This window comes from Leptinotarsa decemlineata, unplaced genomic scaffold (assembly GCF_025532065.1).
Source record: "Leptinotarsa decemlineata unplaced genomic scaffold, Ldec_3_MD MMD2_tig00026282_RagTag_RagTag, whole genome shotgun sequence".
Taxonomy (NCBI): Eukaryota; Metazoa; Arthropoda; class Insecta; order Coleoptera; family Chrysomelidae; genus Leptinotarsa; species Leptinotarsa decemlineata.
Window position 1 is genome coordinate 21,209,888 of NW_027412668.1, and position 16,230 is coordinate 21,226,117.

Here is a 16,230-nt window from a genome sequence, read left to right on the forward strand (position 1 = left end):
AGAAAGTAACACCCTCCTCAACGCAAATTACACTATCCCAGTTGGCGTCTTCAGGAGATGTAGTAGACTAAATGGCGTCTTCAGGAGATATAGTAGACTAAATCTACTGAAGACTTCAACTTGGTTGGAGAAACGCGCGTGGAGAAAAGTGTCGCAGCTCTGATGTTTGGGAATAGTGCTTGTTTTGGATTTATATGCCAGGGGTTCCGGATCTATCTTTCATGCATCTATTTTTAAATGTATTTTATGGTTATGAATCAAGCATACCGTCTCCTGAACGAATATGAGGATTAGTATATAATGAGTAGCAGATATCTGAGGGTTCTTCTTTGAAGCACAAGCAATGAGTACAAAGGGAATTTTCATAATTTCAATTGTTGTAATTCTATATATTGAAGCCATTATAAATATTAATTACGGGATTTGTATTTGCATTATGACATTTTTATAGCCCGAGCAAATCTCTATACCCATGTGACTACTTTGATGGAACAAATATTTTTAATCTCCAATTACTATTTCACTCTTTCTCTTCTCTCTCCACCATCGCTCACTAACCCCGCTCTAACTGACCATGTTGAGACAAAATTTCGATATTGAACTATAGTGTATGATCTAACTTTACTTTTTTGTAGGTGTTATATTCACATTTTATATTTCTATACTTACATTTGTATGTACTTTTCACAAGCTTTGTCCACAAGATTTATTCTTAATGACAATAAAGTATATTATTATTATTATATTACTATTATATATCTAATTAATCATAATCACTTACATTTTTATTTTCATTTTAAAGGTAGCATTGAACTTACTTGTATCTTTCATAAATCAAGATTTCATTCAAGTTACTACCAACCAAAAGGATCATTGCAGAGTTTATATTGACTGTAGATTTTTCTCTGAGATACTCCAGATTCATTAATTGTATGGTCAAAGTAATTTTGATGGAATTATTGTCGCACACTTTTTCTAAAGACATTGTGTATTTTGGAATATGTTGTACTTCTTCTATCAAGTAGTCTCCCATGGGTGGTCTTTTCTTAACGATCTGAAAAATGAAAGAATTGAATGAAACGAATTATTGAACTTCAAATTCAAATAATAGGTTCATTATTCTCGAAATCCTTCAATTCATAGAGTATTTTAATGAATTATTAGAGTTTTAATATAGGTTCATCACGTTTTAACTATCTCAAATATATATCAGACTGTCCAATGATTGTTTTTCAATAAGAATTATTATTATCTACTTAACATTTTAAAATCTCTACAAAACAAAATATGAGAAACTAATATAAAAAAATATCAGAAACAACATTGAAAAAGCTTCAGAACTGAGTGTAATGTTTGCTACAAAAATGTTGTATGCATCTGTAAACAGATTCAGGCTTGCCCCTATAACTTTTTTGTTTATTCTGGGATCAAAAATAATATTGGTGGTTCAAATGATGTCAGAAGAAATTCTGATCACGTTTACATATAATCTTAGGTGACAATTTCTGACCATATATTCAGTTTGAGTTGTCATGTCATCCATGACCAAAATAATATCGTCTTCTAACTCCTCTAACATATAACTGAAAACTGTTATGGTAGTATTATCCACAAATAGTAATACCATCATTTCTTATACCGGGTGATTGTCTAAGGTGGCTCACCCCTATAACTTTTTTATTATTGGAGATAGAAAAACAAAATTTGAGGGTTGTGTATTACAGTTCCATTTACATTCTTTGACATATTTACTTGCTTTGCTGTACTTCTGGAAATGACCCCAACTTTCGATTTTTAAATGGGACATCCTATATATTTTTTTCTTATTTCCATCGAGAATGACATTCTGAATCCAACAATACTTCACTTGTCAATATTTGACAAAAAAAAATCATTTTTATTCCAATTTTAATTTTTTGATCTAAAATGCCATGGATCGTGTAAATCGCTTCATTCTTGATCAAGTAACATGGGAAAACTACCACTTTGACGGTTATGACTTCACAGTCGTTTTAAGAATTATTTCATAGTCTAAAATATAAATTTTTCCAGTTTACTTGATTTTTTTAAATGGATCGGAAGTGGCTTGTCGGATTTAGATCATTTTCTTTTTTATGAAAATGGAAAAGTAGAAAGCCAAAACCGTTAGAACCCCGGTTGTTACAACAGATGTTATATGATTGTGAAAATGTGGTCAATGATTTGACTTCCACGTAGATCATGAAATCAAATCAAATGTTTATCAAGGATCACAAATCAAATTAAATGAATAGAATGGCTGTATGTAATGAAGTGCCTAATCCCAAAAGGCGTTGCATTTAAAATTCCAAAGTTGGGGTAAATTTTTTAAAATCAGATTAAAAGTCATGTCATTTTTTTTTTAGAATCATTAGACGTTCGGTACTGTGAACATGAAATATATTTGTATATCTAACTGAATGTGATACAAGAAGTTTGAAAAGGTAGATTTCATTAATTTCAGTTATTCCCTGGGAATATAAATACCACCAATAGTTAATCCCTTATTATGGCTTCAAGTCAAACGGCACACAATGAGGATCAAAATTTTCTCAAGAATAAAGTACCTTATTCTCGAATAGTACAATTTCCTTGCGGGCTGGTTTATCAACTTTTATTGATAGGTATTTTAAATAATAGTTTTGGCAGTTCTTTTCATTTCATTTGTTCAAATAATATCTGTGACCCATTGTACATCCTCCCAAGAAGTTGTCCTCTTAGGTCATCGTCCTTCCTGTCCTTTCCAGAAAGGTTGACAGGTCTCCGGGAGACATCTCCTTTATATCGGCAGGTGTAGGCCAAGACTGGCCGAAGACAAACTCTCTTATTGACGATAACTCCGGACATTCGCATAGGACACGCCTGACAGTTTCACCTTCCTGTTCACACATCCTGGCTAGTTCCGCAATTGTTGAAGTCATCAGGCCGTAGGTGCCACTGGGTCCTAAAATTCTTAGTCAGCAGCTTCTTTGGCTAAAGAGTCGTCAATGCGATTACCTTTACTCCTGTCGTGCCCTTTAATCCACCTCAGGATAATGTTATTATCTACCAAGGATTTGGTTAAATCTTGGTGGCACTCTAGTACTAGCCCTGAGGTAACACATTGTCCGTTCAAGGCTAATAGGGCTTGTCTGCTATCAGTGCAGATTTGTTATGTTTTGCCAGAAATTCCTTTCTTGGTTATTTCTTTTGTGGCGATTGAGATGTTTGAACCACGCTGGTATTTTTTCCCATTCCCCACTTATGTTCAAATAATAAAAATGCACTTGAATAATTTAATTTCTTTCAACTCACCAATTCAATATCCCGAGGATTTGACTCCAAAATTTTGTCAAAAGTCGTTTTTCCTGAATTAGCTAGTTGTGTAGATGAAACACTACCAATACCACTCAATTGTTTGGATACAAACAGAGAATTTTCCCAAAGTTTAGCCTGAAAACATTTTCCTAGAATGATTGAGTTTAATAGAGCACTATAGAAATATTTTCCTTTGGTTGCCAAATACTCAATCAAACCTACAAGAAATATTTTCTGTATTTTATATCAAGCGCACATAATATTACCTACATTTAACTATTCGACTTCCACTTCTCATAATCGTAAAAGAGTCACTTATAATTGAGTGATCTGAAATATCTAAATTACCAAGGACTGCTTGAATTATGCTGGAAAAAAAAATAATTGTATTAGTGACTATAACTGAATATAATGAGTAATTGTATTACTTCTCTAGTTCACTTTTGTGTTTTACACTTAATTCAAATTCAATTATGTGAAATATCTTTTTAACAGACTTAATGTGCTACTGAAATTTATCTAATTATTTTACACAAGTGAGGCTGGTGCAACTCATTCCTAGATTGTATATAACTACTTGTATATAACTATCTTAATAGTAAAGTTAAACATGGTAAACATGATTTCATTACGAATGTTCATGATTATCTGAGAGAAAAATGAGTTACGAAAAATAGAATATAAATATACACACCAGTTAACTTTCATATCACTCGATTTTATTCTTCCATTCAGTGGAAATCGTATAGTGTCTTTGGAAGAGTTTTTATTCAGTAAGTTCAGTGTCTTTTTATCATTTACTCTGAGGCACAAATCAGAAAATTCATGACATTTTGATATGAGCGCTAATATTTGAATTAAAATTTCACTTCCGCTGAGCTGAAAAAATAAATTATGACTTTCAAAAATGTATTCATAAGTGTAAGACGGTAGTACCATTATCAAAATCATTCACAATTCTAGTTGAAAAAAATGAAAAGGGATTCAAATAATCACAAATTATGTATAAATTTCATAAACTACATCGCACGATTTGATCTTCACACACTTTATTTAGCTTTATCAACAGTGATTTGAATATTACAAGTTGCTTTTTACACCAACATTTATATACTATAGATAACCATAATTGAGACTACCTCAAAAAAATAACCTCAACCTCTACCTGAAGTACCTCTTCAATTATGATCTGTGAAGCATATTATCTTCTTCATCAATAATAATTCTTTCTCGGTTTTTCTTAGAAAACAAGTTCAATAATGGTGATCTATTCAAATCATTCATTAGAATGTTTGAATTTTTGAGGAAACGAGATTAAAATTGCATATAGAACAAGTAATACGTTGGTAAAGTTAGTTAAAAATAATGAAGATAAAACATCCAGGAGTATATAAATTAAAGTGTGGAACGTGTCCTAAGGTCTATATTGGTCAAACTGGCAGAACATTTAGGAATCGAATCCAGGAACGTCATATGAGCTATGTAAATAAGGAAACAAGTTCAACATATTCAAATAATCATTTAGAAGAAAATCATATCTTCAACAAAGAGTTCGAAATTTTACACATATAAAATAAAGGTTTGAAACAGAATCACTTGGAAGCAATTGAAATTAATAAACCTAAAACCTGAGAATCATAAATTCTTACCTGTGTAAATAGTTTCATGGTTTCAAAAGCAACATAATATTTAGCCATAAGCTCTCCAGTCTTTGTGGGAGTTAATATTATATTCTGATTCATAATAACCATTCCAGCACTTATCAGTTTGTTCAAATCAATCTGGCACATTTCTACAATCAATCAAAAAAGCAGTATATATTATTATCTTAACTGAAGTATAATAAAAGACCAAATTAGTTTCATGCCAACTTTTAGGAAGGATAGTGGTTTGGTATGAATAGCATGGGAAAAAGCATAATAGACTTAATTCATATAGAGATAATCAAACGAGATAATTTTAAAGGGAAATTTGCTTGCGAATCACTATCACAATTATATTCAATAAATGAAGTTTTTATGATATAGAACAATGGTACTAGGTAGAAGAATGACACATTATCGGTAGAAATTGGAGTTGAATTAAGCACGATTTTGCAAGGAACTGTACGACTTTATAGGTCAGTATAAGGACACTATTGAGTAAATACATTTCAGGATTTGAATGGAATACGATGAAATAGGATGGAATAGGAGAAATCACAGTGGTGAAAAATATTTCAAAAATTGTTTACCCAGTAGTATGATGATGAAACTAGATTTGGTTCCAAGAAATAGTATTCTTCCAATTATCTCTAATTCTCAGAAACAATGTTAAAAAGAAATTCATCACTACATCATCGGGCGGAACCTATATACCCTAAAAAATTTATATGATTTGAAGATCTACATTTACAAGGTCTTGTGAAAATGCATTCGCAATAGTTTCTGGCTGAGATCCTAATTCAAATCACCGTTCCAGTATCTCATTTCAAATTTATATCTAACGAATGAACTGTCAATATCTCCTCTCTCTAGAATTTAAAAATATGTATATCGGTCCATTATGTTACTAAGAGATATAAACATTCATCTCTGACATTTGATCTGTTGAAACTATCTACGAATAGAAAAACTAGAAAATCCAACAGTCCTAAAACAGTGAAACTAATATGAATTATGGAGTTATACAGGGCTATTTAAATTCGTTTCTGTACATGGGGATCTCGTAAACGATAAGATATAGAGTGTCGGTTAAATAGTGGCAAAGTTGTGTATTTTAGACACCTATTCAATGAATCTTTTGGTTCTGGAGATATACAGAAAAAACCAAAAAATCACAAATTATTGTTTTGCCTAAATCTTCTTTATTCGCAGACATATTGAAAATCTGTCCACATTTTGCTATTGACACTTGATGTGGGCTCTCAGAATATATCCATAAATCTTTTATATAGGGTGTCATCTGACTTGGGCCACCCCCATCTTTGAATTTTTAAATACGGACCTGTATTTTTTGTTGTAGTTTTTGGATCGTGGACGTTCACTTCATACTGAGAAATTAAATTAAATTTTATATTTCGGGGTGTTTCGGTAATATTCCATTATAATTGTGTGAATTATTCTCTTTTAAATTACGGCCCTGGAAATTGGTTGACTGAGTTGAATAAAAACATAATAGCAACTTTCACGTCTCCCTATGTATCGTAGAGTTTTTCAAGAGTTTTTTTTTTCATTTTTAGGTACCTATTCATATTTTTTCCATTGCTCTGAGCGTTTTCTACAATGAACTTCGAATAAGAAAACTTTTTATGATTATCTGAAACATATCTACAACAAAAATATATTATATGTGTTTTGATGAGCAGAAAAAAAAATGGTAGCAATAATAACATCCGAAACGAACACTATAATTATAATGAAAATTGAAATTAAGTAAGTAATTTATATACACAAAATAATTGTGCAATAAATGTTCCAATTGGAGTACTTCCATTTCGAGACAAATAATGGGACAAAAAGATGGTCTGCAAGATCACCAGATCTTACTATTTTGGACTATTTTCTATGGGGGACATTGAAAAATAGGATTTACGCTGGCAGAGAGATAGAAAATGTGGAAGACTCGAGATTGATGATTTTGAATGATTTCGCAACAATGCAGCAAATAAGTGTATTGAGGGCAATAAGTAATATGAAAAACAGAGTTTGAAAACGTGTCGAAATGGTAGGACTCCAATTCAAACATTTATTGCGCCAATAATTTTTTTTGGGTACCTATATAAATTACTTCATTTCAATTTTCATTACGATTATAGTGTTCGTTTCGGATGTTATTATTGCTATCATTTCTTTTTCTGCTTATTAAAACACATATAATATATTTTTGATGTAGATATGTTTCAAATAATCACAAAAGGTTTTCTTATTCGAAGTTCATTGTAGAAAACGCTTAGAGCAATGGAAAAAATATGAATAGGTACCTAAAAATGAAAAAAAAAACTCTACGGTACATAGGGAGACGTGAAAGTTGCTATTGTGTTTTTATTCAACTCAGTCAACCAATTTCCAGGGCCGTAATTTAAAAGGGAATTATTCACACAATTATAATCGAATATTACCGAAAAATCCCGAAATATAAAAATTTCCCAGTATGAAGTGAACATCTATGATTCAAAAACTATAACAAAAAATATAGGTCCGTATTTAAAAATTCAAAGATGGGGGTGACCCAAGTCAGATGACATCCTGTGTAAAAGATTCATGTATATATTCTGAGAGCCCACATCAAGTGTCAATAGCAAATTGTGGACAGATTTTCAATATGTCTGCGAATAAAGAAGATATAGGCAAAAAATAATTTAGGTTTTTTTTTGTTTTTCCTGTATATCTCCAGAACCAAAAGAGCTATATTCGATTTCTTTACATCATTGAACAGGTCTCTAAAATACACAACTTTGCCACAATTTAACCGACACTCTATCTCTTATTGTTTACGAGATCCCCATGTACAGAAACGAATTTGAATAGTCCTGTATAATGGGGTATATTACAAGTTTGTTGAGTAAAGTAAAATGAGACAAATTAATTTTATTGATTCAAAAATAGTGTGGCATCAATAGAAATCCTTTCACTTTTTTTATAACACTGATAAAAATTCAGAAGGATAGACACGAGTTGCACTTCAAATTCAGTAAAGTCCATTTATTTAAATAATTCCTCGATCATTAGGATATAAGGTCGAGTTAGGTTAGGTCCAAAGTGAGTGGGTCTATTCGACCCTCTACTGTAACCCGTAATGGTTTATTGTGGGTTACACCTATTCAAACGCAACCAAATAGGTCCAATAACTTATATGGTGAGTGATCTTTCAGTTCAGATTGCCCCAGTGAAACACTACCAAATTCTGAAAACATGATTCAGTCCGCAGCGGGGCAGGTGCAAAGTATGTGCTCTGCTGTTTAATCATTTTCCAAAATGAGGCAAAATTCACTGTTCCACAGTCCAAGTCTCTGCATATAATGATTCAGTGACAGTAAGTAGGCCTATTAGGCAACATACTTTATCTCTGCTGTAGTGTAACAATTATATGGTAATATATTTTGAAGGATGTATGTCTTGGAATGGACCAATATTGATAGATGTTGCTATAAACTTTTTTTGCAATCTAGGTGTCGAGTGTTTTTTGGCAAAGCGTAAAGCCATGCCAATGACAGGTTCTGGTTCGATGAACCATCTAAAGTTATGGGATATAAAATCAATGGTATCACAATGCAGGTGGGTCCAGAAACTCAGAAATCCGTATGACATAATTTATGGACATAAGAATTGAAATTGATATTTTGGAGCACATTTCAAATTTCAGCCAGGAAGCGCTATAGAACTTATATTAGTTGGAACTGTTTTCAAACTAAATAATTATATTAAAACTAATAAATGAAGTAACTGTAAAAATGTACCTAACAGTTTCTTATCATTTTGATGTTTCGTGAGAGTGATTGGTAATCCATAATGGTGAGGATTTTTTCTAGCTCTAACATAAAGGAATGTAGAAGCTAACCACTGCATAGCAACATCTAGATCTGTAATAGTCCTCAGTACCACTTCGGCATTCAAGTGTTCAGTCAGATGTCGATGGAGATTTGATTCTATGGGGAGCTTGCACCCTACCATTTTCTCAAATTTTTCCTGAAATTTATTTTGAATATTCAATAGTGAAATAGTGTTTAAAAACAGATTTTCACAAATGAATCAAATTTTGACAAAATAAAATATTGGGTACCATTTTTCTGTGAATTATTCAATTCAAAAATAATATTGAACTACTTTTAAATTGGTCTGATTGTAATTGTGATTCTGATTGGTAGAATATTTAAAAAAAATGTTCAGCAATTGAGACAGCCCATAAAGAAATTTAAAAAAACTAGAAATAAGTTGAATCAGAATCATTAATTTCTTCCAAAGGCCCTGTTGGATGTGGAGCATATTCACAAAAAAATAGTTCCATAACAAAAAAACTAAGTAACAATCAAACAAAATATTCACAATTAGACTGTTCAAACACAATTTATGAAAGTATAAAAACATACAAGTAATTTTTTAGTTTTCTATTAAAAAAGTCATTTAGATCATGAAAAAATTCATTTGCAAGAATTGTTTTATGCCGCTTTGTAATCTGGACAGTGTAATCTCATTTCATATGTATTTTGGCAGGGTTTTTACCTATGAAAATCCGGCCCTTTGATACCAGATCAAGATAGTTTACTTAAATCTAGTTTGCTATGGGTTTATATCATAATATTTCAGAAGAATGTTGTTGGTTTTGTAAATATATAATAATAATATTAATAATAATAATAAGAAGGCTGTCATTCTTGGCTCACTGCGCTTGCTCAGGGCACATGATTCTCGGACCCAATAATCACTTACCCCACGGTGTGGGGAGTGGTCATTGGTTGATAATGCTGGCGCGCCCTCCCGAATGTATCAGGGCTTTAGGGGATAGGGCCTGACTAAGGCAAACCATGGATAAAATAATAATAATAATAAATGAATTTATTGATTTATATAATATACTGCTCCTAGTAGATTGCGGATGAATTTATTTGGGATATGCCTACTTTCAGCCTTGCTAATTTATTGGACTGAGCTAATTAATAGAGATATAGAAGAGGCTATTAATATAGAGGAATAGCATCTAATGTTATGTTATTTGTATCTGCATATTGTCATAGTTTCATTTTAGCTGCTTTAAGATTTTATGCAAAGGAAAGCACTCAAGAAATGACAGTATCGAAACATTTTGTGAATGTTGTCTTCTTTCATACAAAATTGTTCACTTATTAAACTAGTCAGAAAAATAAATTGGTAGTCTATAAATTCTTTCTTTTCAAAGACATTTCATTCAAACTATCAAAATATTTCTAATTCTATCAACTTTCATTGCCCTATCTTCCTTTTTTTAATTATTCAGATAGATTGAAATATCAATGAAATTTTTGTATTTCAAATGAACATACAAATATAGAAACTGAATTGAAATAAAATAAAATAGACAATGTATTTATAAAGAACATTATTGACCAATAAATTTCCACTATATCACAGAATGAGTTATAATCGTTTGAAATAACATTTTCTATATGTATTTGGTTGGGTTCGGTATATCATTTGTGAGAATTATGAAAAGTTATTGTTTTTTTGTTGAGATGGGCTTCACTAATTGAAAATGGTTTTTTATGGAACTGTGAGATCTTTATGAACTCTATGAGATACACACCTAATAATGATCAGTTTCTTTGTTAGTTCACTCCACAAAGCTTTTGCATAACGAGTATAACTTGACGTGAATTTCGTAGTTTATAACCTTGGTTATAGTTTACAGAACTTTCAGTTTGTTTTTTACTCCAGTATGGTATGATTTTTACTCATTCCAAATAAATATTAATAGAGACCTCCTTCACCAAGAATAAGTTAAAAAGTTATATCGAAGTTTAGCTACAGTTTCATTTGATTTCCTTTCTATTCCCTCGTTTCAAGATAATGTTTCTTGAAAGGGATAGTGAAATGAGGTAGTAAAAAGTGAAAAGAAGTATTCTTTTCTATTGAAATCAAGAACAAGAACCCAGAAAGTTCCTAAAAAGTCATCCAAAGATATTTTTTCAAGTATACAGGCAAACCTAATTACAAGAAGTGTTATTGACAATTGTATAAAATTTGAGTTTTATTCAAACACAGTGATATTTCTGTTTAAATGTAAAAATTTGCCACATTTGATTTAATTTTTTTTATTTTACGGGAGTGAAAATCCATAAATGATAAGAATGCCTGTTGTACCTCACCGAATACCATTCTGACAATATTTTCTCCATATACCGTACAATTTTAATTAACGCGCGAATACATGTATCCCGACTCAGTATCACGGTAAAAAATCACAATACCGTTAATCCCTCTCTTCGAAATCCACTGAAATTCATGACAAAACAATTAAAATAGGTATTTCACATTACCAGCAACCATTTACAGTCCACTGACCAGTGGTGTTTTCGTTTTTCCAACATGCTTCTGAGACAGTTTGATTCAGATATCAATTCTAGATTCGAAATTATCATTATTTGATTTTTGTAAAGCAATGGACTACACTCAATAGAAACCCTGAAAATATTAAGTGAAATTATGTAATGTGGTAGACGATTGGAATAAATTGGTCCGAATTTTCGAAAAATTAAATATTAAAGTGGCTTTTGAAACTGCTCGTACACTCCGACCTGAAAGATAAGGTGACGAAAAAAAAACTTCTACAATTTATGAAATGAGCTGCGAGGATTGCGATAAAAAGTTTGTTGGTCAAACTAAGCGATCTGTAATAAGCGCTTCAAGGAACATGTCTCACATATTTGTTTTCATAGACCAGAGAAGTCTAGTGTCGCTCAACAGATCTTTTTATGCTTGAGTGAAACCTACTTTATGCTCCATTCGTAATTCTGAACATCAAATTTATACATGCCCAATGCCCACACTCAAATAAAATACGTTAGTATTCTAGTTGGGCGGTTTATATTTCGCCTGTATATCTTTTTGTATTTCGCATATAAATAATAAACTGTAATTAGTTGAGTATGGTTGTCTGATTATAGGCAACTCAATTTTTTTCCTAAACTTTTCTTCCCATCCTGTATAATTTTTAATTATCGCGCAGGTACGACTGTTACCAGCACCAATTGACAGTCCACTATATTATAGAAAATTAAACAATCACCATGACACTAGAACAATAAATAGAATTTCATTTGCCAAATTCAAGACTGAGAGTGACGTCATGTGCACCCTAATAGATTGGAATAAAATTGTTCAATACTCTTCTTGATCATTTGAGGCAAAAACATAATTTACTCATATTCGAGAGAAATTTTGAAAGTTTTGTATTTGAATAATGTATCTATTCATTTAAAGAATTTCCAGATATTAAGATAGACTGTGCAATTTTTAATCGTAAGTATTGTTTTACCTGTCTTCATCTATCGTTTTTCTTTCATGCAATTTGTATTGTCTATGTGGAAATGAAGTATAATAATAATAACTATTAGATCACTTCATTTTTTTCTTTTTCTTTGCAGTTTTACAGTGTTCTTATTTATCAAACGAAAAAAGAAATGAAATATCTGATTAACAATTTGAACAAGATAAACCAATATGCATTAGTTTATATCAATAAATCAAAAATTGTGTGAAACTTCTACTTACTTTGTCCTCATTGGTAGTTAAAATCAAAACGGTAGCGCTGGTATCAAATTGCGGCCGACCTGCTCTACCAATCATTTGTTGAATTGCAACTTCTGTATAGTCCCGAAAACCACAATTATCATAGCACTTTGTTGATTTTATGATAACTAAATGAGCAGGTAGATTGACACCCATTGCCAAGGTACTGGTTGTCACTAAAACTGGCAACTCTCCTCTACGAAAAGCTTCTTCTATAGCATGTCTCGTTTCGGGAATCAAACCTGATAGCAAAATATAAAGATTAACAATCTTGATTTATTCGTTCATATCACTAATGAAATACATTATAAAGTGTGGTTTTTTGTCAATACCATTGCAATGGAAAATATATCTTAGGAACACAACCTTTGCGAAGAATGTGAACGTAAATGGTCGGTGATAACTGAACTAATTTCCGGGTTTATTGGCCGTGTTTGCAAGTTTTTTATTTCAAAGTTTCGTCTACAATTACGGTAGTAGAAATTATCAATGGCTGCGAGGGAACAGAAGCAGTGCTCTAGTTGTCCCCACAACGCCAACTTTCGAAACAACAAAAATCACTCTGATCTGATCTTTGTTTGTACTCCAAACATTCGTTTGGAATACAAACAAATCAGATAACACTCATAGGAACGCAACAGATATTTTTCTCGAGAGATTGTATCTTGTTGAAGCTGGGATGATTCTGCAACTTTGCATGGCTGACGGACTGCGAATAGCCATGATGCTCCCTAAGTGGTTCGGGGAGTTATCAACACTGCCTACCCAGGACACGAGGCTAATGACCAATGCAGTCGATTCCGATGACACCCAAGAAAAAAAAAGTATTTCATTCATATGGAACACTGTCATACTCAATGGCAGTCTTTGAAGTTTCGGAATGAGACATTTGTCTTATTGCCTCATGAGTATCAGAAACAACAACTCGAGCACCAACTCAGGCACTGCAACCATTTCCACATCGACGTGTACCGCAGTAGTAGACGAAACGTCAGGCATAAAAACATGCACAGCACGCCCAAAATCCCAGAAAATAGCTTCCACACATAAGTAAATTTGTCTCATCCGCGACATGAAGTCGAAATTAAAATGAGTGCTTTATCTTGTAATATTATCCAGAACGGTGCTGATATATCTTCGAAGTCTACCATAGAAGATGATAGTTTTCCATGTAAGTGACATGATTTCTTAATGGTTATGAATGAAATAAGTGCCTCGTCTTGTAATATTATCCAAAACGGTCATGAGGTGATAAAACAAGTGTCTCATTCCAAAACTTCTATGTCCGTCATCGAGGATGATAGTGTTTCATGTAAGTTAAATCTGTTGTTCCGTTAACCATGTAAGTGAATTTTGATATCAAAACTTTTCATTTAAGAACATCAACCGGGATTTTGTTGATTACCACTGACATTTGTCTTAGCAGATGATTAGTGTTTTCGTTTAAATATTCACCTACTTGACACATAAATCAATGAAAATATTCTCGGACAACCAAGCGGCCTTGGAAGCTCTTGACTCTCACAGAGGAACATATAAGTTGGTAAAGAACTCTCAAACACACTCTCCTCAATAGGAACACTCAACAAACTGTATTTGGTCTGAATTCCTGGCCACAACTGCCTCTGGAAGATAACGACGCTGTCGAGTCCCTTGCAAAAAGGGTGCTGCAAGCAGTTTCATCAAACCATTAATACATCCTTTCAAGTATGATACCAAACAATTGTTGCAATACAGCAGAAATAACTTCGTCTAACAGGTCAACTTACAGATCACAGTCGTTTGAACCGTCATAAGCAGATACTTAGACTGTTGGAAGACAATGTCTGCCTTCTCTGTTTGGAAAATGAAGAAACAGCACATACTTTGTGTCTGCTTCACCGCAAACTGAATCAGTTTTCAGAGTTTCACTCTAGTCATCTGTCCTGTAAGAGGATTCAACAAATAACCTTATTGGCTTTGTTGAAAAGCTGGACTCATTTGAACAAATGGAAGTGTTCGACTGCTATTCAATATTATATGAGGTGGTGACAGGGTTTCAAAAACACAGAAACACTTTCAAATGAAAGGAAGTGGAAATTGACATAAATAATGACTACCCACCCTCAACAACATACGAACCAGGTCAATCAATCCAACCAATATTATTCAAGGTACGCCCACATAGACATGAACCCCGAACATTGTGAGAACAACTAAAGCTTCGTGTTCATTACCTCATCGTTCTCGATGTCTATCGCAGCTGCAGACAGACGAAATGTCAGGCATGAAACCTTTTCAATTATAACTTTTATAAATAAGTACAAAATACATACCCGCATGATGATATCCAATCCCATGTTTGACAGTCTCCCTCACTTTTACGTCACTGATCATATTGGCAATATCACATAATCTCTGTAACTGAGCCGGGTTGAGAGATATATTAAGTGATTGAATCAAATATTTAGCAGTCATTTCCACACTCTTTCTGGTACTACAGAATATCTAAAAATTATAATAGATAAAAATTCAGAGATCAGCCCCTTGATATCAAACTACGTATGAGAGCATCACAAATGGGTTACAAAACGTTGATGACTGAGAACTTCTTCAACTTTAATTATTATCAATGGATACAACACAAAATCTCCATACATTATTATCAATAAAAGCCACAAATTTGATAGAAAAAAGAAAATTAAAAAAATTATTTTATGAATTATACAAAAACATAGCATATGCACTCATAGCAGACAAGACCTATTAGCCTTGAACAGACAACGTGTTACCTCAGGGCTAGTACTAGAGTGCCAACAAGATTTAGCCAAAGCCTCGGTAGATAATAACATTATCCTGGATTAAAGGACACGACAGGAGTAAAGGTAATCGCATTGATGACTCTTTAGCCAAGGAAGCAACTGGACTAAGAATTTTAGGACCCAGTGGCACCTACGGCCTGATGACTTCGACAATTGGGGAACTAGCCAAACGTTACACCCATGCTCAATCCCTGAAGAGATGAGATGAAATAAAAGGATGCAATCTTGCCAGGATCACTCTTGGCGACACTGGGAAGCTGGCGCCGAAGAAATATCTGGCAATGACCAGAAAAAATCTACGCTTAACAGTAGGATGTCTGACTGGCCACTGTCAACTAAGGAAACACCTCCATAATATGGAGCTAGTGGACACACCTCTATGCAGGATGTGTGAACAGGAAGATGAAACTGTCAGGCATGTCCTGTGCGAATGTCCGGAGTTAACGTCAATAAGGGAGTGTGTGTTCGGCGAGTCTTAGCCTACATCTGCCGATATAAAGGAGATGTCTCCTAGTGACCTGTCAACCTTCCTGGAAAGGACAGGATGAACGATGACCTAGGAGGACAACTCCTCGGAAGGATGTACAATGGGTCACATGTGGCCCAAGTGCTTTGGGCCTACACTTACCCGTCCTACTTTACAGTCATAAAAAGTTTTACTTCAAAAACCTCATATTTTCAAATGGTTTCATATATTGCCCTTCTTTCTCTTATATTTTTTGTAGTCAATTAAGAATAACTATTCGTAGGTGTTATCATACGTGTTTTCATACTTCTCGGAAACAACTGAATATAAGGTGTTTTCTGCAATTTTTTTTATAGAAGACATCAAATTAACAGAATAGATGAAGAATATACTTGATAATACAAAA

At 33.0% G+C, this 16,230-nt stretch overlaps 1 protein-coding gene across 1 annotated transcript in view; it reads right to left on the minus strand.

The window, feature by feature from the left end:
• Window positions 1–16,230, minus strand: part of LOC111505179 (uncharacterized) — a 52,897-nt gene that overhangs the window by 19,852 nt on the left and 16,815 nt on the right. The window contains 8 exon segments of the mRNA XM_074180030.1: window positions 819–1,054; window positions 3,313–3,533; window positions 3,586–3,683; window positions 4,010–4,194; window positions 4,965–5,107; window positions 8,753–8,981; window positions 12,540–12,799; window positions 14,873–15,044. Coding sequence (XP_074036131.1) covers window positions 819–1,054; window positions 3,313–3,533; window positions 3,586–3,683; window positions 4,010–4,194; window positions 4,965–5,107; window positions 8,753–8,981; window positions 12,540–12,799; window positions 14,873–15,044 — 1,544 coding nt within the window.